Raw genomic sequence first — 27,012 nt, forward strand, 5'->3', positions numbered from 1 at the left:
GATGTGAGAGTTGGACTATAAAGAAAGCTGGGTGCCGAAGATTGATGCTTTTGAATTTTGGTGTTGGAGAAGACTCCTGAGAGTCCCTTGGACTGCAAGGAGATCCAAGCAATTCATCCTAAACGAAATCGTCCTGAATATTCATCAGAAGGACTGATGTTGAGGCTGAAGCTCCAATACTTTGGCCACCTGATGCAAAGAACTGACTCCTTAGTAAAGACCCTGATCCTGGTAAAGATTGAAGGTGGGAGGAAAAGTGAATGACAGAGCTTGAGATGGTTGGATGGCATCACCAAGTAGACCAGCATGCATTTTGAGTAAGCTCTGAGAGTTGTTGATGGACAGGGAAACCTGGCGTGCTGCAGTCCATGGGATCGCAGAGTCGGACATGACTGAATGATTGAACTGAACTGAACTATATATTTTCAGCCGCTCTGGGTCTTCATTTCTCTATCTGAGACACATGGGGGCTACTCTCTATTTGTTATGCTTGGTCTTCTCATTGCTGTGGCTTCGCTTGTTATGGAGCACAGACCATTGATGCGCAGGCTTCCGTCTTTGTGGTGCTTAGAGTTGGTTGCTCCAAAGCATGTAGTATCCTCCTAGACCAGAGATCGAGCCAGTGTCCCTTGCATTGCAAGGCAGATTCCTAACCACTAGACCACAAGAGAAGCCCCTGCTTTATGCTTTTTCAGGTGATGTTCCTTTTGAATTTAATCTATTGTTCTAATTATTCTCTTCCTATATAAAAACTGAAGATTTTTCATATATTGATTTTAAATCTTGAGAATTTAGTAAAATTTTTATTAATTTGAAAGTTTTGGAATAGATTCCTTAGGATTTTTCATGGAGACTGGTACAAGATTTGTATATGTATTTTTTCTTTTACAATTTGTATGCCTTTTATGTACCTATTTTTCTTAACATTTTACATTGGCTTGGGCATCCAGTATAATGCTGAATAGAAGTGTTTGCAGAGTAAATCTTGCCTTTTTCTTAAAAAGTGCATATTCATTCACCATTAAGCATGATGTTTACTATAGATGTGTCATAGATGCCTTTTATCAATTAAGTTCCTTTATACTCCTATTGCTAAAAGTTTTTTTTGGATGTTGTCAAATGATTTTCCTGTAATGATAATGTGACTTTTGTTCTTTATCTGTGAATCTATTGAATTACAGTATTTCATTTTTTCGTTGGTAAAACCTACTTCTTTTCCTGGGATAAAATGTACGAGGACATGATTTTTTTTTTTTTAAATGTGCAGCTGGATTTGACTTGCTGTGTTTTGTTAAGTTTTTTGCGTGTCTATGTTCATAAGGGTTATTTCGCTATAGTTTTTTGTTGTTCTTCCTGCATGGTTTTTATTATCATGATATTGTTGGTCCACAAAGTGAGTTTGGAATTTTTCCTTCTTTTTAAAATTTGAGGAAATGATTGTGCAGAAATGAAAATGTATTTTTATTGATTTATTTAATTCCACTGTGTTCTAAATTTTAAACTTTATTGAGAATTCATTTGTAGCCCAGGATATTCTCATTCTGGTGAATATTTGATGTGTGTTTGAAATATGTTGCTTGATAGAGTGATTTATTTGCCTCTGTAACAATTAGATTGTGCTTAATCACTCAGTTGTGTCTGACTCTTTGCGACCCCATGGACTATAGCCCACCATGCTCCTCTGTCCATGGGATTCTCCAGGCAAGAATACTGGAGTGGGTTGCCATGCTCTCCCAACCCAGGGATTGAACCCAGGTCTCCCACATTGAAGGTGAACTCTTTGTCATCTGAACCAGCAGAGAAGCCCAACAATTAAATTAAGTTGATTGATAATGAGGGACTGATTCTGGATATCAAAATTTAAGGATGCTCAAGTCACACAGTTGGCCCTCTGTATCCAGGGCACCTGCTTTCAAGGATTCAACAAATTAAGAGGATCTTATAGTACAATAGTATTTATTGGGGGGAAAAAAAAATCCATGTCTTCTTTAAGAGGGTAGCTGTTAAGGTTCTAGTATTTGTTTTCTTTTCACATTTAGTGTTTTCTCTAGAGTTTACAATATGCATTCTTAACTTATCAAGCTGTACCTTCAAATAATATACTGCTTCAAGTATAGGGTATGAATATCTTTTAAACGTGTACTTACATTTCTGCTTTCTTGTCATTTGTAATCTTTCTGTCATTGATTTTACTTTCATGTGTTATAAATCCCTTAATGCGTTATTATTTTTTTGCTTTAGATAGTTTTCTTTTAAAGAGTTTTCAAAATGAGAAAAAAGAAAGTCTTTTGTATTTAACAACAGTCTTAACAATTCTGGCTCTCTTCTGTTTTTTTGTGACATTTCAAATTTCCGTCTGGTATTGTTTTCTTTCTGTCGAAAGAACTTACCTTAATATTTTTTTTATAGTAAAAGTCTGTGGGCACCAGACTCTATCAGCTTTTATTTGTCTGCAGAAGTCTTTACTTTGTTTTTTATTTATGAAATACATTAGTGTTTTCAGTGTTTGGCTGAGAATTAGAATTTAAAAGCGTATTGTAGTTTGGCAGTTAACAGATTTAGTTTTCCTTCAAACATCAAGTGGCTCCTACTAGCTCAATGTATTTATCATATTTGCTTGTGTATTCTTATAAAACAATTATAAAAAATTATTAAAAATGGTTGTACTGCTTTTAATAAAGTGCATGTTGTTTAATATATACTTTATAGAAGGCACTTACTCTGTGATAGTCATTCTTTTGTTTTTTCCTCCCTTCCCTAGAGTTTTTATGGATGGTATTTGTAGCAGCAATTGTTGTACTCTTGGGTATAGTTATTTCTGTACCACAGAAAGATCGTCAATATAAATTACTTGTAGAGAGGCCTGGTGGGAAAGAAACAAGAAAAAACAATTTTTTTTCTATTTTTCTTGCCTTGGTTTGTTGGGTATAGGATCATTAATTTTTATTGTGTTCAAGTCCAAATTATAAATTGCTTTTCTGTTATTTACTGAACATTTTCCTAAAAGCCATTTATTATGCATGTTAATGTGTACCACCATATCTGGAAGGGTAGATGACTGGTGGAAATACATATTTATGTCTTGTGGATGATCTGTCTGGTAATGATATACTTCTTAATTCTTTATGATATTGAAAAGAGAATTCTGATGCTGACACTGGCTTAGGGACCTTGGGAAGCTTACTTAACTTATGCTCACCTCAGTTTCCTTATTTAAGGTTCTCATCTTAGAGTTATGAGAATAAATGAAGCTATATGTCTTTGATTACAAGACATAACATGTTCACAAAATGGTGTTTCTTCATTATCTTGTTTTTTACTTTTTTGTTTCTTTGTAAAATTACATACATGTATGGGGCATCCCAGGTAGCTCAGTGGTAAATAATTCACCTGCCAATGCAGGAGATGCAGGTTCAATCCCTGGGTTGGAAAGATCCCTTGCAGGAGTAAATGGAAGCCCACTTTAGTGTTCTTGACCGGGAAATCTCATGGACAGAAGGAGCCTGGTGGGCTACAGACAATGGGCTCACAAAGAGTAAATGTGACTGAGGCGACTGAGCATAGCTTTATACTGAAGATCAGTTCTTTAGAAAACATTAATTCAAGAGCTTTATAATTTCTAAAAGTAATTTGACTGGCTAAGAGTAGAAGACATCTGTATACTAATAGAAAACAAAACATAAGCTGAAAGATAAAACAGAGGATTAGTTCAGTTCAGTTCAGTCACTCAGTTGTGTCCGACTCTTTGCGACCCCATGAACCGCAGCACACCAGGCCTCCCTGTCCATCACCAACTCCCAGAGTCCACCCAAACCCACGTCTGTCGAGTCGGTGATGCTGTCCAACCATCTCATTCTCTGTCGTCCCCTTCTCCTCCCACCTTCAATCTTTCCCAGCATCAGGGTCTTTTCAAATGAGTCAGCTCTTCACATCAGGTGGCCAAAGTATTGCAGTTTCAGCTTCAACATCAGTCCTTCCAATGAACACCCAGGACTGATCTCCTTTAGGATGGACTGGCTGGATCTCCTTGCAGTCCAAGGGACTCTCAAGAATCGTCTCCAACACCACAGTTCAAAAGCATCAATTCTTCAGCGCTCAGCTTTCTTTATAGTCCAACTCTCACATCCATACATGACCACTGGAAAAATCATAGCCTTGACTAGATGGACCTTTGTCGGCAAAGTAATGTCTCTGCTTTTTAATATACTGTCTAGGTTGGTCATAACTTTCCTTCCAAGGAGTAAGCCTGTTTTAATTTCATGGCTGCAGTCACCATCTGCAGTGATTTAAAAGTAGTTTTCAGATTTTGAAGAGAAAATTATTTTTTTTTCTTTTGATAGGCTATTCTTTCCTGTTACTTTGTGTGTCTCATAATTTTTTTTTGAAAATTGGACGTTTTGAATATTGTTGAGTGGAAACTGAAAATTGAATTCTTTTCCTTACTCTTTCGTGTTTGTAGTTAATATTGTGGGTTGTTAGTGCTATTAAGAAAAAGATAATTATCTTCCTTATATTTTGCTCTGTGCTAGAGATTTCTTCAATACTTAGGCTGTTTACATCTCTGCCATAGCTTTTACTATGTAGTGTAGAACCTAAAGGTCAGCCACAAATGAAGTCTTAAAGTCTTTGTAAGCCTTTTCTGAATGTGTGACCTGCTCTGGGCATACATGTAGCTTTCTGAATTACCCAGTATATACCTTATACCCACAATTGCCTTCTTTCCCCGAATCTTCCATCCCAGGCTTCTAGATCTGTCTATTGCTTGTGTCAAGTGTTGTCTTGCTCCAGACTGCTGCAGGTAATATGTGTGACTTTAAATGCTTTTAGCAAAAGTGTCCAAGCTCTTGGGACATTATGAATTGGGTGACGCAAAGAGAATTCTTCGGGTCTGTCTTAGAGGGAGCTGCCAGTCAGGTTTAGACTCATAGTTCTTTGAGAATAAGGTCCTTAGTGCTCCCTTCGGAACTGTACCTTACCATGGTGCAGGCTGGAGTCGGTGACTATTGAAGTCTGGGCTGTGCAGGATTGAAGGTGGGATAGTGCTTTTCACCATGAAACAATAACTTCTTTTTAACCAAGACTTCCTTTGGTTGTTGTACATTTTTTACTTTATTTCAGAAATTTTCAGAAGTTAATGTACCAGTTTTTCCAGATCATTAGTATGTTTGTTTCTTTCTCTCTCTCTTTTTTAAAGGAGGACATAACTGCCCACTCTGCTCATTTTGGTGACATCATTTCCAACATTCTTTTTCAGAGGAAGATGTTATAACTGATTTCACTTGAAAATAGAATCTGGAAGTGAGAATATATTTAAGCCTGATTTTAATAACTAAAAATTCTGTGTAGACTACTTAGCCTCTTACTTAGACAATAATGTCTCCCGAATTTTACCTGCTAAACTTTACATATTTTCTAAGTGATAAAAGAAGAAAATTAAGGCAACCAAGGGGTATAAACAAGAATGAGGGAACATTTTCTTTGGCTTTGTGATCTTCTCTGGAATGTTAAAAGTTATATGGCATTAAGAGCAATTCATTGCCGAAAGAGAAAAGTGGATTATGGTAGTAGAAAGTTTGGCTTACAACCTGATGATGGACCATGAATTTGTGAAGTCCTCCTGCCAGCCTACTTCCTTCCTGCTTCCTCTCACCTGGCCATCTTTTCATTCCATGTTAAATATTGGATAATTTGCATAGGTTTGTCAGTGTGCCAGTAATCCGGATAAGGTTGATAGATAAGAAATAGTCCTTACCCTTACAAAGCTTACTGTAAAGTGAGGGTTAGAAAGAAATTTGTAAACATCTGGGATATACTGAAATGATGGTGGTGGTATGGATAGGTAGTAATGAGAGTTCAGGGAAGGGCTCTGTTTGTGGTTAGTAGGAGGACTTTCTGGATTAAGTGGTATTTAAACTGATATTTGGAGGCTTCAGTTCAGTTCATTTTAGTTCAGTCGCTCAGTCTTGTCCGACTCTTTGCGACCCCATGGACCACAGCACGCCAGGCTTCCCTGTCTATCAACAACTCCTGGAGCTTACTCAAACTCATGTCCATCAAGTCAGTGATGCCATCCAACCATCTGTCTCATCCTCTTTCGTCCCCTTCTCCTCCTGCCTTCAATTTTCCCCAGCATCAGGGTCTTTTCTAAGGAGTCAGTTCTTCACATCAGGTGACCAAAGTATTGGAGTTTCAGTTTCAGCATCAGTCCTTCCAATTAATATTCAGGACTGATTTCCTTTAGGGTTGACTCCAACATTCACATCCGTACATGACTACTGGAAAAACCATAGCTTTGACTAGACAGACCTTTGTTGGCAAAGTAATGTCTCTGCTTTTTAATATGCTGTCTAGATTGGTCATTTGGAGGCTTAATAGAAGTTAAAATTAGAAGTTGGGAGAGAGCCCTATCTCATGCATAAGGAATAACATTATAAAGAGTTTTAAAGGACTTCCCTGGTAGTCCAGTGTTTAAGAATCTGCCTTGTAATGCATGGGACAGGGTTTCTTTCAATCCCTGATTGGGGAACTAAGATCTCACTTGCAATGGGGCAGCTAAGCCCACCTGCCACAACTGGAGCACCCATGCACTGCAACTAAGACCGGATACAAGCCAAATAAATAAATAATTTTTAAAAAAGAGTTTTAGATGAAATGAGAAATGACATTGCAGAAATGTTCTCTATGATAGTAGCTAAGGACTGGGAAGTAGAAGCTGAATGTGGGATGCTGAATTGGGCTTTATAAGTAACAGAACTGGAACAGGTCAGTTTTCATTCCAATCCCAAAGAAAGGCAATGCCAAAGAATGCCGAAACTACCGCACAATTGCACTCATCTCACACCCTAGTAAAGTAATGCTCAAAATTCTCCAAGCCAGGCTTCAGCAATACGTGAACCATGAACTTCCAGATGTTCAAGCTGGTTTTAGAAAAGGCAGAGGAACCAGAGATCAAATTGCCAACATCTGTTGGATCATCGAAAAAGCAAGAGGGTTCCAGAAAAACATCTATTTCTTCTTTATTGTCTATGCCAAAGCCTTTGACTGTGTGGATCACAATAAACTGTGGAAAATTCTGAAAGAGATGGAAATACCAGACCACCTGACCTGCCTTTTGAGAAACCTATATGCAGGTCAGGAAGCTACAGTTAGAACTGGACATGGAACGAGAGACTGGTTCCAAATAGGAAAAGGAGTACATCAAGGGTGTATATTGTCACCCTGTTTATTTAACTTACATGCAGAGTACATCATGAGAAATGCTGGGCTGGAGGAAACACAAGCTGGAATCAAGATTGCTGGGAGAAATATCAATAACCTCAGATATGCAGGTTATTGCATATCTGGCAGAAAGTGAAGAACTAAAGAGCGTCTTGATGAAAGTGAAAGAGGAGAGTGAAAAAGTTAGCTTAAAGCTCAACATTCAGAAAACTAAGATCATGGCATCTGGTCCCATCACTTCATGGCAAATAGATGGGGAAACAGTGGAAACAGTGGCTGACTTTATTTTTTGGGCTCCAAAATCACTGCAGATGGTGATTGCAGCCATGAAATGAAAAGATGCTTACTCTTTGGAAGGAAAGTTATGACCAACCTAGACAGTATATTAAAAAGCAGAGACATTGCTTTGTCAACAAAGTCATGTCTTGTCAAGGCTGTGGTTTTTCCAGTGGTCATGTACGGACGTGAGAGTTGGACTATAAAGAAAGCTGAACGCTGAAGAATCAATGCTTTCGAACCATGGTGTTGGAGAAGACTCTTGAGAGTCCCTTGGACTGCAAGGAGGTCCAGCCAGTCCATCCTAAAGGAGATCAGTCCTGGGTGTTCATTGGAAGGACTGATGTTGAAGCTGAAACTGCAATACTTTGGCCACCTGATGTGAAGAGCTGACTCATTTGAAAAGACCCTGATGCTGGGAAAGATTGATGGCAAGAGGAGAAGGGGACAGCAGAGAATGAGATGGTTGAATGGCACCACTGACTCAATGGACATGAGTGTGGGTAGACTCCCGGAGTTGGTGATGGCCAGGGAGGCCTGGCGTGTTGTGGTTCATGGTGTCACAAAGAGTCGGACACGACTGAGTGACTGAACTGAAGCAATGTTATCTAGCTTAGAGTTTATCCACAGAGTTGCAAAGAAATCCAACAGGTTAATGATTATCCAATTTGATCTAATTAATGTAAGCTGAATTATTCTTTATGATCCTAAGATTTATCCTATTCTTTATGAATCTTAAGATTTCAAAATAAAGATATTGAAAACTCGATTCTTAAAAAATAAAAGATACTTGAATCTCTAGTAATTATAAACTATAGAACTTTCAGAAGATAGTACATTTCCAGGCCAGGATTTTATATTCTGAATTTTTATACAATAATGTTTATGCTTTTATCTAAATACAATTTAGTTAATTTAAAAAGATCATTTGTATTTATTTTCTCTTTCATTTTTATTTTCTTTTTTATTGCCAATTTTCTTGTAACTGGGCCTTCAGTTTTCTTTACTGTGATTTGCTATCTCTGAATGTTTCATTTCTTACTGACAGAAATCATTTTGTCTTTCCTCATTTTACCCATACACTGTTATTAAGGCACTGATTTTTTTCATAGAGTTACTATGACATGTCCCAGCTCGATTTTTTAAGTTTACACCCTTGACTTCATAACAAGTCATTTCATTACATTTTTTAGTGTAGATTAGAATTTTGGATCTGCCACTTAACTCATATGTGACTTTGGTTATATTACTTACCCTCATTTATCTCTAGGTTCCTTCTCTGAAGGCAACTATGCCTTTTCCTCATAATGTTGTTAAAGAATTGTTTAAATAATGAAGACTGATTTTTTTTCTACTTTTTCTTGTATGCTTTCCTTGATAAATACTGAACTTTTCATTACAAGTGAAGAGTAAATATCTTCCTAATCGTGGAATGATAGTTCTGTAAGCAGTTAACCTCCTTAATACTAAGGTGTTAAAAATTAATAGGGTTAGAAAGACCACCTGATGAAACTTAAAAGCTTTTGCACAACAAAGGAAACTATAAGCAAAATGAAAAGACAGCCCTCAGATTGGGAGAAAATAATAGCAAACGAAGCAACAGACAAAGGATTAATCTCAAAAATATACAAGCAACTCCTCCAGCTCAACTCCAGAAAAATAAATGACCCAATCAAAAAATGGGCCAAAGAACTCAACAGACGTTTCTCCAAGGAAGACATACAGATGGCTTACAAACACATGAAAAGATGCTCAACATCACTCATTATCAGAGAAATGCAAATCAAAACCACAATGAGGTACCATTACACGCCAGTCAGGATGGCTGCTATCCAAAAGTCCAGAAGCAATAAATGCTGGAGAGGGTGTGGAGAAAAGGGAACCCTCTTACACTGTTGGTGGGAATGCAAATTAGTACAGCCGCTATGGAAAACAGTGTGGAGATTTCTTAAAAAGCTGGAAATAGAACTGCCATATGACCCAGCAATCCCACTTCTGGGCATACACACCAAGGAAACCAGATCTGAAAGAGACACGTGCACCCCAATGTTCATCGCAGCACTGTTTATAATAGCCAGGACATGGAAGCAACCCAGATGCCCATCAGCAGATGAATGGATGAGGAAGCTGTGGTACATATACACCATGGAATATTACTCAGCCATTAAAAAGAATTCATTTGAATCAGTTCTAATGAGATGGATGAAACTGGAGCCCATTATACAGAGCGAAGTAAGCCAGAAAGATAAAGACCATTACAGTATACTAACACATATATATGGACTTTAGAAATATGGTAACGATAACCCTATATGCAAAACAGAAAAAGAGACTCAGATGTATAGAACAGACTTGTGGACTCTGGGAGAAGGCGAGGGTGGGATGTTTCAAGAGAACAGCATTGAAACATGTATATTATCTAGGGTGAAACAGATCACCAGCCCAGGTTGGGTGCATGAGACAAGTGCTCGGGCCTGGTGCACTGGGAAGACCCAGAGGGATCGGATGGAGAGGGAGGTGGGAGGGGGGACCGGGATGGGGAATACATGTAAATCCATGGCTAATTCATTTCAATGTATGACAAAAACTACTGTAATGATGTAAAGTAATTAGCCTCCAACTAATAAAAATAAATGGAAAAAAAAAAAAAAAGAAAGACCACCTGAAAACATAGGTCCATTCTGTTATAACACATATAATAAATATTGTTACAGTTTCTGGCAGTGAAATCAATGAGATGTAACTGTTTTGTTTTTGTTTTTGTAATTAAATGACGTATAGAAAGAGACATTTATTTTAAACTGTGATCGATGGAAACTTAGGCTTCACATAGTAGCCTGATTGTTAGAATTAAACATTATAATTGTTAATTCCTTTAAAAGCAGACTGTTTTTGTTACCACTGAGCCCATTTCTGCTACTTATACATTTGATAATGTTTCTTGATTATACTAGATTCTATTTAAGCATTTACAACTAATTAAGGAGATCAGTCTGAAGAATTTGTCAATGTTTTTCCATTTTAGTGTATGCTAATTCTTACACAGATTTATTCTGAGGTTTACAGAATTAAACCTTGAAATCTACTTTTTTTGGTTCAGTCAGTAAGTTGTCCACATCATTCTTTTTTTTTTTTTTTTTTCATTTTAACAGTTTTTAATGAAAGCTGTAGACAAGATGACTTTATTCCTGCATCTTCTCAATTGTTTCTTCCTTATATTTGCCCTTTTCCTTTCCTACTGTCCACATCATTCTTTTTCAACCTACTTTATTTCTCTATATGGTTTGCTTCTAGAGAACCTCTTCTGAGTTACTAATCATAAGTTTACAAGTTGACAGTAGTGACCCAAGTCAGTCGGATATATAAATATGAATAAGTAAGCAGTTCTTGGTTTGAAGATGGCATAGTTAAAAATGTTGCTTGAGTTGGTTTTGCTAGATTGACAAGTAATATCTAGGGGAGTACACAGTCCATAATAATTTATCATTTACCAGAAACATAAAGGTTATACTGGCTGTTTCATTGTACTTTAGATGTGTGTGATCAAATGGCTACTTTTTTTAGCTCAAAGTTGGGGTTAGAGAACAAGTTATATCTAATTTTAGCTCCTTGATTGAATGCTCCTGACTTTGTTACTGAGTGCTTATAACCCAGCTACTTGATTTATTTAATCTTCACAGCAGCTTATTAGCTAGGAACTTTTATTCCCATATTGTAGATGAATTGACTGAGGCTTAGAGATGTAGCATCATTAAAGGTCACATAGCAAGTGAGTGGTACAGCAAAAATCAGCATACAGGAAATCTGAATTCAGAGCCAATCTCTTAACCTTCCTCATAGCTATTTTTATTAATTAACCAGAAATAGTAGAAGGAGTTGAAATTGTTTGCCATATAGAAGTAAAACCAAGGTTTAACCAGAGAAAATATTTAGTTCAGTAAAAGATCAGAAGTCAGCATAAGGGTTATAGTCTCTTATAAAATTGAATTTTGGAGCTGTTACAAAGAAAATATATATACAGAGTATAATATTTCACAATTTAAGAATACTTTTTTAAAACTCTTACATTTTAGAAGACTTTTAAGCTATTGTTAAATGAGGTTTTGTTGCTTTTATGAAGTTTTGTAAAGAAAGACAGTGGATTTTGATCCTGGGTTCTCTATCTACTAGTCTTGTGAAATTTTTGGATGTTGCTTGAACTTTCTGTACCTGTGATTCCTTACCTATAAAGTGAAGATAATAATAGGGTTCTTTGTCAAGCACTGAGAATAGTACTAAATGGCATTATGAAATTCAGTTCAGCTCAGTCGCTCAGTCATGTCTGACTCTTTGCGACCCCCTGAACTGCAGCATGCCAGACTTCCCTGTCCATCACCAACTCCTGGAGCTTACTCACATTCCTGTCCATCGAGTCAGTGATGCCATCCAACCATCTCATCCTCTGTCGTCCCCTTCTCCTCCTGCCTTCAGTCTTTCCCAGAATCAGGGTCTTTTCCAATGAGTCAATTCTTCACATCAGATGGCCTATCAGCTTCAGCATCAGTCCTTCCAATGAATATTCAGGACTGATTTCCTTTAGGATGGACTGGTTGGATCTCCTTGCAGTCCAAGGGACTCTCAAGAGTCTTCTCCAGCACCACAGTTCAAAAGCTTCAATTCTCCCATCCTCAGCTTTCTTTATGGTCCAACTTTCACATCTATACAGTACATGACTAGATAGACTTTTGTTGGCAAAGTAATGTCTCTGCTTTTTAATATGCTGTCTAGGTTGGTTATAGCTTTTCTTCCAAGGAGCAAGCATCTTTTAATTTCATGGCTGCAGTCACCATCTACAGTGATTTTGGAGCCGAAGAAAATAAAGTCAGCCACTGTTTTCACTGTTTTCCCATCTATTTGCCATGAAGTGATGGGAATGGATGCCATAATCTTCATTTTTTGAATGTTGAGTTTTAAGTCAGCTTTTTCATTCTCCTCTTTCACTTTCATCAAGAGGCTCTTTAGTTCTTTGCTTTCTGGCATAAGGGTGATGTCATTGGCATATCTGAGGTTATTGATATTTCTCCCAACAGTCTTGATTCCAGCTTGTGCTTCATCCAGTCCAGCATTTCTCATCGTGTACTCTTCATATAAGTTAAATAAGGTTAGGTAGTGTTGTTATTATTGCAGTTATTTTCCCATCTATATTATATTATGTGCGCATCCGTCTGTATTAATGAACACCTTTCATGGATGGAAAATTAATTCCGCTTCTTGAGTCTAATCTTTAGTCCTTAATCTTATCTTCCTTTACTTCCTCTTTCTCAGCTACTCACTATTTATGTCTTCTTTTATACTTTATATAATTTGTAAGCCAACTTCAACCTTTTTTGGAATAAAATAGAATATATATAAATACAAATAGACATTTTTATTTCTAGAATTTAGCACTGTTAGTGCATGGGCTTTTTGTGTCCACAGATATATTTCTATTTCTTAGAACAGGAAGTTCTAGTTTTTAATAAATAAAATATCTATTGAATAAGGGAATGAATGACTTCACATTTGTCACATATTTTGTATAGGCCTATTATCTTCAGCCTAAATTTCCCATTCTCTAGATCAAAAAGATACCCAAGTTGTTAATGTTTTTCCTTAAAAATGGTACTGATTACTTAGTAAACTAATTCATGTGTGATTTGACCAGTATAGAATTAAGAGGATCATCATATCTTTTATTCCATGTGTATTTGTCTGTCACGGTATTTAAAGTCGCATATAGGAGGGACCGCAGTACTTATGACTCACTTGGCATAATGTCACAAGTCAAATACGTTGCCTTCTTTCCCAGTTTACATGTTTTGTTTTTTTTTAAGTACCACTGGATATTAGGTATTTCTCTTTTAAACAATTGTACCATTAATTCTTTCAACATTTAGTATAAGTTTGCTAATATAGTTTCTTATTTCTTCATATTCTATACATGGAGATTAGACCCAGTTATTCTTTTCTTGTTAAATCTTTTTTGTCAGTCTAGTAATATAAAAGAAAATGAATTTCCATGCCTTGACATTCATCTTTAGTGATCTGCATCTTCTAGTATTTATCACTTTTCAGAGTCAATGTCTTTTTAATATTTGTCCCGGAACTTACCTCTTAGTCATCTGTTCTACTTTGGTCTAGTCTTCTAGATTTGAAATTGCCTTTTCCCATTTGAAAGAAAAAAAAGTTCTCTTAGATAGTTTTATTTCTTACAGTGCCTTTCACTTATCTGTAGTGACTTTTTTTAAAATCAAAATTAGTTTTTTACTAGAAGACTTGAAATTTTTTAGACTCTTAATATTTTCTTGCTAGCTAAACATTTGTTTTGTTGTATATATAACCTCTCATATTATCATAGTGATTTTTTCTGTTTCTTTTCAGCTGGTTGGTGGAGAATTTGACTTGGAGATGAACTTTATTATCCAAGATGCTGAAAGCATAACGTGCATGACAGAGCTTTTGGAACACTGTGATGTCACATGTCAAGCAGAAATATGGAGCATGTTTACAGCCATCCTGCGAAAAAGTGTTCGGAATTTACAGACTAGTACAGAAGTTGGGCTCATTGAGCAAGTATTGCTGAAAATGAGTGCTGTAGATGACATGATAGCAGGTATGGGATTATCTGATAGGAAAGTATAATTTAAATGTTCATATACTTCTCTTATTCTTTAGTTTAATATAGGTTTGTTGAAGCTACTTTGTTTTAAAATAGATAAGTCAAGATGTATTGGAAATGTGCCTTTTATATTAAGGGAAAACCTGAAGAATGAAAGATGATTTCTGTATTAGACAGATATAATTACTATTTTGGTTTTCCAGGTTTTAGAAAATCTGAGTAATGTGGAATAAGTGCTCTGAGATCTATCAGAAAAATGAACGGTGCCTTTCTATGTAGAACTTAAGCTTTTACATAATCAAAATACTACATACATATTACATTTCTTTAAAATTGGTACTTTATTAAAAGTTCTCTGACCTCCATCTTCTTTAGCCTGACATATGAAACAGGAAGTGCTAAAGGCCTTAGGACAAGCATGCTATAATTTTTGGAAATGTCAATCTTACTTTGATATTTTTTGGAGGAATTTTTGTATTAAATGCAGACATTGTGGCTTAGAGTATACAATTTGCGTGACATTTCAAGATAAAAGTTTAATAATTTTGTGTTGTTATGTGTTATTTGAAATAATAATTTTGATATGTGTAATTCTTCATCATCAGTCCTTTACTCACCTGCAGATCCATTTCCCTCAGTGGTTAGATGCACTTAAGTAAAAATATTTTGAAAGATGGTCCCAGAACACCAGCTATTCCCAGAAAATAAGGAGTTTATGATGTTGATTCTCTTAAGCCATGAGTCTTTAGCCTAACTTTCTTCTGACATGAAAAGGTTTCATAATTCTAAAAGTACTAGTATAATTCCTCACAATATCTGATCATATCTGATCTTTAAAAATAATTCAAACAGCAGAAAATCCTCTGTAATGTTTTGCTTTATGCATAATTAGTTTTAATATCAGTAGAATAAAATATTAAACAGGAAAGAAGGAATGAAGAATAAAGATCAGTGCTTTTTAAAATTTAAACAATATTTCACAATTTCATTTTTCTTATAGAATATATTAAATTTTTGTAATTGCTTTCAAGGTGGCATTTATCTCTATTTAGAATGATTTAGCATTCTCTTGCTTACTGATGGTTAACTTGAAATATTAGAATCAAAATTAAAAGATATTTTTGATGGAGATATGGTACCCTTTCTCTAAATTTTAACATTAGCAGGAATTTATTTGTATAAACTTACATGTACACATGTTGTATAGAACATCATTTGATCTTTAAATCCTCGTATCTGGGTTTAAACCCTTAAAAGTCTTTCCTTTTTCTTTCTTTCTTTTTTGTAAATAAAGTGCACTTTATAGAGTACACTTTAGAAAGTGAGCCACAATTCTGAACATACTATACATAACTGATGAGTACTGAAGTAAGGTGATAGTAAGCTTGATATTACCAAGAAACTCATATCTTCACATTTTCTGTTATATAAACCTCTTAGTTTACTTATCCCTTATTCTTGTTAATAATATGGATAACAAAATTTTCACTTTTTGTTATTTAAACATTAAAAAAGTGTTAGAAAAATTTACAGTACTTTACTTTTCAGTAGAGAAATTTAAATCTAGATAACATACTACTGAAGCCCCAGTAACTACCAAAACCCTACTAAGTTTTCATTCTGAGTGTTTTGTAGCATGCTACATTAAAAGAGATTCTTTTCATTTAATAATGTTGAAAGTATCTCTAGAAGGTGTTTAAACATCTATTGTAAATTGATAGTATATTTTCATAGTATTTTTTCTCCTTTAAAAATCTTGTATGAGAAAAGAAGAGTTGTTATAGTGAAATTAAAAATTGAAGTGCTTGTTTATGTTATCTGTATAATAAGAAATTTTAATAATTATGTAAGTAAATGCAAATTTAGTAGATCTTCTTTTTTGACATATATAGGAGATGAGATAAAGGTTTGGAAATACAGTTCTTTTACTGTAGTATGTGTAGACATGCTTGAAAGAAATCTTTGATGATTTTGCCATTTCAGCTAGTTGCTTAAAAATGCTTAATATTAACTTGAGGTTTTAAAGTGCTTGGTTTTTATCTAGAATTTTTTCTTAGAAATAGATCACCTGGCTAATATATAGTAACTTTGGACATTTTTATAATTTGAATAATGAATGATCTTTCATTAAAAATGTCTCTTTAAAATGGCATATCCACAGTACAGTTTTATCATAGAGATTGCTTACTTACAGTGGTGTTATGAGTAAGTCAATTTATTGATGACTTAACCATATTATGTTTTTATTTTGAAATACATAATAAATATTTTTAAAGTCTCAAAGTTCAGCTATTAATCTGTGATATTAAATAATGTATATATCAATAGCTAATTATTTCAGTTTATCCTAACCTAAACTATTAATTGATGATAAGCTTCTTATAATGTTTATGTGTATTTATTATAACTTGTATAGTATCTGAATTCTTAGTAAGTGCTTTAGAAATTGAGATGTATATTTAAATGTTTAATTTCTTGCAAAGAATGACTCATAGAGGTACTGTGACTCACAATGTCTAGAGATGAGAAAGTAATCAGAGACAAGAGATTAAATATATATTTTTTTCTTATCTAGTGAGTTGGTATGTCTCTTGTATGCACATAAATACATTGTCATAATGGATATCACTAGTCAGGGGTTGAAATGGTACTTCCATTTAGAGACTAGTGGGTAAAAATCAGAGCTCTGAAGACATACTGCCTAGGTTTGAATTTTAACTGTACCACTTACTAGAGTGTGTGCTTTGGCAATGGAATTAAGTTACCTGTGCCTCACTTCCTCATTTTTAGAAGAGGTTAATGATAATACTTAAGCTTGTTACAGGGATTTGTGAAGTTAATCTTTGTAAACCACTTGGAATGATGCCAGGCAAGGAGTGAGTACTCAGAATTGTTGCTGATGGGCTAGGGGATATTTCAAGAATATATTTTTTTAAGAGTAGATAATTCTAAATCAATATGTGGTCAAACATCAGTTTTCATTTGAAAATAACAAATTTACAATGTTAAATCATTGTACCTTTGCATATTTTTGCCTGTCTTTCCCTGCATATAGCAGATTTATGTGTATGTATGTGTATTCTGGGAATTTATAAAATCCATTTTTTATGACTTTCAAAGAGAACTTAATTGAAATCATAATTCTGATGGGAACAAAAAGGTCTTTAAAGTATTCTTTTCTTATATGATGATTAATAATTGTTAATTTGAATGGCTATTCATGAGGTTATTGGCTATAATGGATACCAATATATATGTAGAAATGACGAGATAACTTTTGCTCTTTCTAAAAGTGTATTACCTTGACAGATGACAGCTCATGACTAGAGTTCAGAATAACTTTATTTTCCTTTGAAGATCTTCTAGTTGATATGTTGGGGGTTCTTGCCAGCTACAGCATCACTGTCAAGGAATTGAAGCTTTTGTTCAGCATGCTTCGAGGAGAAAGTGGAATCTGGGTAAGCTGTGGTCAAAGGGAAAAGTATTCAATATCATTGCATTAATACTTAATGTTCAACAATTTGTCTCTAAAGAGCTATAAACTTGAATTGGTAATAAAATTGCTCCTCTTAAATAGTTCAGTAAATGATTTAAAAATAATTTTCTCTCTAGCTAGAAAACAGTCTGATGGTTAAGGTGATATATTAGATATTTTTGTTAAATTTGTACAATGACATTCCTTTTTTTTGTTTCCTTAGCCAAGGCATGCAGTAAAATTATTATCCGTTCTTAATCAGATGCCACAAAGACATGGTCCTGATACTTTTTTCAATTTCCCTGGTTGTAGTGCTGCGGTAAGTTTTAAATACTTGTTTGTTTTTATTTAAGTCAGTTCTATTATGGCATAATTTACCCACAGTCAAATTCAGCAATTTAAAAAGTAGAGTTTGGCTATTATAAACAGTGCTTCCATGTCCTGGCTATTATAAACAGTGCTCATAATAGCCAGGACATGGAAGCAACCTAGCTGCCCATCAGCAGATGAATGAATAAGAAAGCTGTGGTACATATACACATGGAATATTACTCAGCCATTAAAAAGAATTCATTTGAATCAGTTCTAATGAGATGGATGAAACTGGAGCCCATTATACAGAGAGAATTAAGCCAGACAGATAAAGAACATTACAGTGTACTAACACATATATATGGAATTTAGAAAGATGGTAATGATAACCCTATATGCAAAACAGAAAAAGAGACACAAATGTACAGAACAGACTTTTGGACTCTGTGGGAGAAGGCGAGGGTGGGATGTTTCGAGAGAACAGCATCAAAACATGTATATTATCTAGGGTGAAACAGATCACCAGCCCAGGTGGGATGCATGAGACAAGTGCTCGGGCCTGGTGCACTGGGAAGACCCAGAGGGAGTGGGTAGAGAGGGAGGTTGGAGGGGGGAGAAAAAATAAAAAAAATTAAAAAATAAAAAGTACAGTTTGATGAGTTTTGAATAATCCCTTCACTGTCACCACAGTCATGATTTAGAACAATTCCATCATTCACCAAAATTTCCTTGTCTCTTTGAAGCCATTTCCCTCTCCCTGGTCCTCTCCTTTGCAGCCTTTTATTTATTTTGTGTTTATATAATTTTACTTTTTAAAAAATTTCATATAAATCAAATCAAATAGTATCTAAGTCTTTTTCTGTCAGCTTTCTTTTACTTAGCTTAATGCTTTTGAGATTATCCATTTTGTAATAGATTATCAGGAGTTTATTCTATTCCTTATATTCTGAGTAGTATTACATTTTATGGATATATACTACAGTTTACTATTCACTAGTTGATGGACTTTTGGGTTTTCAGTTTTTGGTTATTATAAGTAAAACTATTAGGTCTTGAATGTAGATCTTCTGCAGGTATGTTTTCTTATCTCTTGAGTAAATACCTAAGAGTGGGATTGCTGGGTTTCTCATTAAGTGTGTATTTTGTTTCATCATAAACAAGAAAATTGCTTTCTGTAGTGAAAAATTTTGCATTCTCATAAGCAGTATATGAAAATCACAGTTGATCTGCATCCTGGACATTCAGTTCAGTTCAATTCAGTGCTGTCTTTTAAATTTGAGACTTGTAAATGCTAGTGTAAACGTAACTCAATGTAGTTTTAATTTTGTGTTGCCCTTATGGCTGATACTGAGCATTTTTCTTGTGTTTATTGGCCATTCTTAAATCTTTTGTGATGTTTGTGTTCAAGTCTTCTGTTCACTTTAAAAAATGTGATTGTTTGTCTTGTTATTTCAAGAGTTCACTATATATTTGGGATATAAATTAATTAGGAAATGCATTTGTCAAATATTTTCTCCCAATCTGATGCTTGTCTTTTTATTTTCTTAACAAATATTTCTTGAACTGCAAAGGATTTTAATTTTGATGAAGTTCAATTAAAATTTTCTTTCTTTAATGGCATATGCTTTTTGTAGTCTAAGAATTGGTATAAACCAAGGTTATAGAGTTTTGTTCTCTTACATATTCTACTGAAAGTTGGTTATATTAGCTCTTATGTTTAGGTCTTATGTTAGGATCACACTAAGATCCCTTTTGTGTGAATTTTTAAAATATGGTGTGAAGGAAGATTGGAGGTTAAGTTTTGTTTGTTTTAACATGTGACTATTGGTTATTTCATAACCATTTGTTGAAGCAACAGTTCTTTTCACTTTGGATTGTGTTGATACCTTTCTTGAAAACTGGCCATTTTTCTGTGGATCTAATTCTGAATATTCCAACTCATGAAACACAATATATTTCTCCCTTTGTTTCATTTTCTTTTGATTTTTCAGTGTTTTGTAGCTTTTAGCATGCAAAGTATTAAACATTTTGGGTTAAATTCATTCAGAAATATTCCATATTGTTTTATGTTAATATATAAAAATGCAAAATTTTATTATTGTTGACCTTACATCATGAGACCTTACTAAACTCACTTACTTGTCCTAGCAAGTTTTAGTAGATGTAGATACCTTTTAATTGCATTTTGTACTTTATTACACTGGCTAGGACCTACAGTTAGTAATCGTAACAGTTTTGACTTAGTCTTAGGGAAAGCATTAAATATTTCACTATTACATATGCTATTAGCATTACATTTTAAGATAATGTCCTTTATCAGGTTGAGGAAATTCACTTCTATTCGTATTTGCTGGGCATTTTTTTTCACCATCAGTATATTAATGTCAGTGTTGAATTTTGTAAAATGCTTTTTCTGATTTTATTGAAATGATCATATAATTTTTCTTCTTAATCTTATTAATGTGGTAAATTACACTGACTGATATTTCAGTGTTAAATCACCTTTGCATTCCTAGGAAAAAATATATTTTATCACAGTGTAACAACCTTTTCATACAATACTGGATTTGATTTGCTAATATATTACTAAGAAAATTTACAGTTATTTTTATGATTGGTTTGAGGATACATTTTTCTTTTCTGGTAAAATCTTTCTCTGGTTGTGATGTTCAGTTCAGTCGCTCAGTTGTGTCTGACTCTTTGCGACCCCATGAATCGCAGCACACCCCGCCTCCCTGTCCATCACCAACTCCCGGAGTTTACTCAAACTCTTGTCCATCGAGTCGGTGATGTCACCCAGTCATCTCATCCTCTGTCATCCCTTTCTCCTCCTGCCCCCAGTCCCTCGCAGCATCAGGGTCTTTTCCAGTGAGTCAACTCTTCGCATGAGGTAGCCAAAGTATTGGAGTTTCAGCTTCAGCATCAGTCCTTCCAGTGAACACCCAGGACTGATCTCCTTTAGGATGGACTGGCTGGATCTCCTTGCAGTCCAAGGGACTCTCAAGAGTCTTCTCCAACACTACAGTTCAAAAGCATCAAGTTTTTGATGCTCAGCTTTCTTCACAGTCCAACTCTCACATCCATATATGACCACTGGAAAAACCATAGCCTTGACTAGATGGACCATTGTTGGCAAAGTAATGTCTCTGCTTTTTAATATACTATCTAGGTTGGTCATAACTTTCCTTCCAAGGAGTATGTGTCTTAATTTCATGGCTGCAGTCACCATCTGCAGTGATTTTGGAGCCCCAAAAATAAAGTCAGCCACTGTTTCCACTGTTTCCCCATCTATTTGCCATGAAGTGATGGGACCAGATGCCATGATCTTAGTTTCCTGAATGTTAAGCTTTAAGCCAACTTTTTCACTCTCTTTCACTTTCATCAAGAGGCTCTTTAGTTCTTCACTTTCTGCCATAAGGGTGGTGTCATCTGCATATCTGAGGTTATTGATATTTCTCCTGGCAATCTTGATTCCAGCTTGTGTTTCTTCCAGCCCATCATTTCTCATGATGTACTCTGCATATAAGTTAAATAAGCAGGGTGACAATATACAGCCTTGACATACTCCTTTTCCTATTTGGAACCATTCTGTTGTTCCATGTCCATTGGTTGTGATGTTAAGGATCATAAACTCATTTCCTTGTAAAATGGGTTGGAAAGTATTCATTTCTCTGTATTGAAGAGTTTGTGTAGAATTGATAATACTTACTTTTGAATGTGGGCTTCCCAAGTGGTACTAGTGGTACAGAACCTGTCTGCCAGTGCAGGAGACGTAAGAGACACACCTTTGATCCCTGGGTCAGGACGATCCCCTGGAGGGGGGCATGGCAACACACTCGACACACTCCAGTACTCTTGCCTGGAGAACCCCATGGACAGGGGAGCCTGGCGGGCTACAGTCCATAGGGTGGCAAAGAGATGCGACTGAAACGACTTAGCACACATGGACACACACACACACACACACTCTTGAATGTATGCTAGAATTCACTATTGCAGCCATCTGGGTCTGGTATTTTGTTCGCGAGAAGGTTTTAAATTATGAACTTCATTTCTATAGTAGATATAGGAAAGTTTTTTGTTTGTTTTGAATGAACATTGGTAGTTTTGTCTTTCATGTAATTTTTTGGTTAATTTCAGTTATCAAATATATTGGCATAAGATTGTTCATCCTGTCCTCTTATTATCCTTTTAATGTCTGTAGGATGTGTAGTGATGCCTCCTTTTCCATTCTTGTTACTATAATTTCGTTCAGTCTGTCTAGCTGGAAAGTGAAAGTGAAAGTCACACATTCATGTCCTACTCTTTGCGATCCCATGGACTGTAACCTGCCCAGCTCCTCTGTTCATGGAATTCTCCAGGCAAGGGAGTATTGGAGTGGGTTGCCATTTCCTTCTGCAGGGAATCTTCCTGACCAGGGATCAAACCCTGGTCTAGCTGGAAGTGTTTCCATTTTGTTCTTCTTTTCAAAGAAATAGCTCTTTCAATCTTCTTGATTTCATCATCTCAAGCCATATGGTAATATTGTAGAGCATATGTGGAATTTTTGGCTAGAACAACAAATTTTGATTTCTGAATCCTCTAGTTCATTACTGTAGAGGACTAGTCCTTAATATTTCTTGGCTTACTTTCATGTAAAAAAGAACTAATAGTACTTTCATAATGGAATAGGAGTTGTGAGCCTATAATGAAATAATGTACTGTTTAAGCACTGTAAAGTTGTAAAAAATAATGTAAATATTAATTGCTGTTTGGTTATTGTAAGTACTTCAGTGTTCTTGCAATCTCCCATTTTTTTAGCCATTCTCCTAATTTTATATTTTTTCCTGAATATTTTGTTACTAATCTTTTTTTTTAGGTTACCGTTTCACCAGCTATGAAACAAAACATAGGAACTTTAAAAAAAAATACAAGATGGAAGTCAATCATTTTATGTATCTGTCTGTTAGAGTGGAACATATATAATCTGCAGAGAAAACACTCACTGTGCCTAAGTGGGTGAGGGTTCTCTTAGATATAATAGTTCTGCTCACACACACACATATTTCTAATACATTCTACACAACTGTTGTTGACCTGATGTCTGATAGGTTTCAGTCTAAGGTATGGGAAAGAAGAGCAAAGTGTTTTGACTGAAATATAAGCAAGTTCCTGTTTTATATATAGAATTAACAAAGTTTAGCTACAGCTGAATAAATGACTCTGGCTTAATAAATTGCCTGAATTGCCTCAGTATGGTTGTAGTTCCTCCTGTTTTTAGCCATTTGGCTATCAGTTACCTATTAATATGCAGTACATTTTACATACACATAACACACAGAGATAATTTTAATGTCATTAGTAGCATATGTTTGAATTGTTTTTTCTCATGGGATATTGGTAGACTTATACTATCTATCCCCCTTTTCCTGGTTTTCCCTGCATCACTCATTTTCATAAAGAGTAGTTTGAATCAAGGGTATATTCTGTGTAGAGGAGGAAGTAGGGAAGGAACTGGAACTTTTATAACTATTATTTCATTTGAGTCATACAGTCTGTACAAGATAAGTGATATTACTGCTGTTGTCAGTTGAGGAAACTAAATAATAAGCCTCCGCAGCGTAGGATGTTGTTCATAGTCTTAAAGTAGAGTCACAACCTTAACAAGAATTTGCCTGATCTCAAATCCAATATTTCACTTAACAACAAATTGGGTCATTTTCAAACATGTTACTTCTGCTGTTGAACTGCTGAAAAATTTAGATAGGAGCTGATTTTAAACCCTTCCTATCACAAAACACCTATCACAGTGTTTTGACGATCTGCTTCTGAATGAGCATGAACTAGTGGCATTTTAGTAATAAGAAAATACATAGTGTTTGGACTGCTGCTCACATTGGTGCCTTTGGATGATTAAAATCATGATATCGTTTACTTTCCCTCCAAAATGACCAAAATAACATATTAGGCCTTCTAAATTGTACTTCACATTGTGGAGATGCTTTCTATGAGTTTTGTTGCCTCCATATGAGCAATTTGGTAATATTTACAGAGAATTAATTGAATTCTTCAGTGATTTGTGTGAAGGTGAATGATAAATATAAGATTATATTTTATATGCCCTGTTACCTTTATGAATATATTATTTGATTTGTTTTTCATGATTATTATCTATTTCATGAATTTGCTTAATTTAAGAAATAGTACACTTCTCTGTTCATTGAAATAGTTAAATGAATGCGTCCTATCTGGACATCAGAATCTTTTCCATTTGTAGTTCTGCGAAATGAGACAGAAATGTAAATTTTGGAGTGCTTCCCTGGTAGCTCAGAGGTTAACACGTCTGCCTGCAGTGCGGGAGACCCGGGTTCAATCCCTGGGTCGAGAAGATCCCCTGGAGAAGGAAATGGCAACCCACTCCAGTATTTTTGCCTGGAGAATCCCATGGAGGTAGGATCCTGGTAGGCTACAGTCCACGGGGTCGCAAAGAGTTGGACACGACTGAGCTACTTCACTAGTCTAGGAGGCAGTGAGGGATACAGATTTCAGAGTTCTGTGGCCTCATTGGACACAATGAGGGACCCTGTTTATGGATACCAAAATATTGTAGAAGGACGTATGGAAGAAATGTGAAGGCAGCTTAAACCCATAATCACAGACACAGTCCAAAGGACATGCCATTATCACAATGGGATAATGGGTATTTAGGCCTGAATGATTTAGGAGTAAATGAACCTGAGTTCCACATTAGGCAGTCCTCTCACAAAGTTAGCATTTGTGCACTGATTAAGGGAGCATGTATGCATTAAAGAGTTGAAAAAAGCTAGGGATACAATGTGTACTGTATGAAAGACTTTGGTTGGTAACATATGTAAGAACTGGAAGTTGAGTCATACCCTTTAGAAATGGGACATTAGGTCCCCAAAACATTTTTTCTAGCTGTTACTTATTAAATTTAAGACTATACTTCAATATAAGATAATAAATTTAGAATATATATGTAATAAAAAATAAATTTGAGAGAATGTCCTTGAGTAGAGTTAACCATCTTGTTGAAGAGATTGGCCATAAATAAAGATCCCTATTTATCTGTGGAATTATTGTTGTTTTTGTTCAGTTGCTAAGTCGTATTCAGCTCTTTGTGACTCCGGGGACTGTAGCCTGCCAGGCTCCTCTGTCCATGGGATTTTCCAGGCAAGAATACTGGAGTGGGTTGCCATTTCCTACTCCAGGGGATCTTCCCGACCCAGGGATTGAACCCGTGTCTCTTGCATCTCCTGAATTGGCAGGTGGATTCTCTACACTAGTGCTACCTGGGAAGCCCCAAAGAATATTATTATATCATTATAATATGGGAAGCAAGACCAAAGACTATTGTTATATCATTATCACTGAAGCTTATTGTATTTTTCTTTAGTGAGATTTTTCTTTTTCTTGTTGTATTTAGTTCACTGGTGTTTGCAACTGAATGTGATTTAGAACTCTTTTGGTCTTACAATTTGGATAATAACAGATGGGTACCACATGCCTTTTCCATGGTGGAAGAATAGTTCTGGAAAACTTGAAGAGCAGTTCAATTCATTTTCTTTCCTGCATCTCTTAGTTCAACACATTGTCTAAGTTCTGATGTAGAGCTCAGTAGACCAGATGATGAGACTGATGATGTATTAATAGAAAGTGCTGGGGCCATTGGCTGGAAGTAAGAGATTGCTTGGATATGTGGAGTAATGGGGGAAAAGAGAAAAGAGTGAGCTGCCCTCACTCTTATGCTTATTATTGCTGCAGTGGTAGTGTTGTCATGAAATGCTGTTGCTGATATGGATGTGCACTTGGGTATGCTCATCATGGCAAGAGTTTGGAAACCATGAATCCAATGCTGTGCCCGTTGTGTTCCACAGGCATTAAGAACAAATGCATACATATAAGTTATTTTTATAGTTCTGTAGAATCACTATTCAATGTCCTCAATAAATATTTCTCCTGTTTACCTTAGTACTCTGAAGCAGCTATAGTAGGTGATGTCTGGTTTAGTGAAACTTATGGAGGTATAATCCAGCAGTAAACTTGGCAAGAATTACATTTTACTAACCAGCAAACAGAAAAATTAAGTAAAACATTTTCCTTTTTAAAAAGTTAAAAAAGCTATATTGATAATTAAAGTGGACTAATTGCTTAATATTAAAATCTGAAAGGACATGACATACATTGTATAGGAAAACTTGCATTTCATTTTTAAGGTTTGAGTCTTCGTATCAAATGATATGTTTCCATTTATGTGTTTGTGTGTTTTCCTTTTTTTTTTAATGCAGTAGGCATTTTGCTACTTTGAGATTTTTCAGTGATCACATATTGAATGTTTTCTATGTCTTAAGTCACAATGCAGGGAGTATAAACTGTATTTCTAACTCTTTAGGAACTCATTGGTAGACATAAAAGCACCTTGTTACAACAGGCTACTAAGTGCTATGTGCTAGTGACTCAGTCCTGTGGGAAAACAATGAAACAAGAAATTAGGCTATGGTGAAGTTCAGGAGAGCTTCACAAGAGAGAGATGTATTAGCCTGGAATTGAGGGGTAATTGGGATCTTATTGGAGGCTGTGTTTTGGGCAGAGTAGCATCATGTACAAACTGCGGAACAGGTAACAGAACAGAACATCTAACAGTTGGAACAGCTGGTATGTTCAGATATACTTTGGGATGGAAGGTAAGGCACTAGAAGAGAATAAGATTGAAAGGATTTGTTGGAGCCAGAGTGTAAAGAGCCTTGTGTAACCTTAAGAAACTTAGAATTTATTTTATATGCAGAGGATATTTAATATGGAAGCTATATGTTATATTTGGGTAAGTTCATTAGCAGCAATGTATGAAGGGTCTGCTTGGAGGAACAGATCAGTAATAAAAGCATTAAGGGTACTTATCTTTTATGTGAAGGAATTTAGATATCTCATAGGAAGATAAGTGAATTCACCTAGATATTTCTTGACTTCAGGTCAAGTAATATATTGCTTTCTCATTTCTTTTCCCTCGAGTGGCTAGTTTTTTTTTTTAATTACTATTATCAACTGAATATTGTATTAATTCCTTTCCTACTTGTAAGTGGATCTGAGTCCTTTT

At 35.4% G+C, this 27,012-nt stretch overlaps 1 protein-coding gene across 7 annotated transcripts in view; it reads left to right on the top strand.

Annotated features, from left to right (window-relative positions):
• The window catches only part of NBEA (neurobeachin), a 642,892-nt gene that overhangs the window by 75,722 nt on the left and 540,158 nt on the right, over positions 1–27,012 (top strand). For all 7 annotated transcript variants that reach the window (XM_070471793.1, XM_070471794.1, XM_070471796.1 and 4 more), the window contains exons 2-4: positions 13,894–14,125; positions 17,489–17,589; positions 17,830–17,925. In XM_070471793.1, coding sequence (XP_070327894.1) covers positions 13,894–14,125; positions 17,489–17,589; positions 17,830–17,925 — 429 coding nt within the window. The remainder of the gene's footprint in view (positions 1–13,893; positions 14,126–17,488; positions 17,590–17,829; positions 17,926–27,012) is intronic.

Source organism: Odocoileus virginianus, chromosome 8 (assembly GCF_023699985.2).
Source record: "Odocoileus virginianus isolate 20LAN1187 ecotype Illinois chromosome 8, Ovbor_1.2, whole genome shotgun sequence".
Taxonomy (NCBI): Eukaryota; Metazoa; Chordata; class Mammalia; order Artiodactyla; family Cervidae; genus Odocoileus; species Odocoileus virginianus.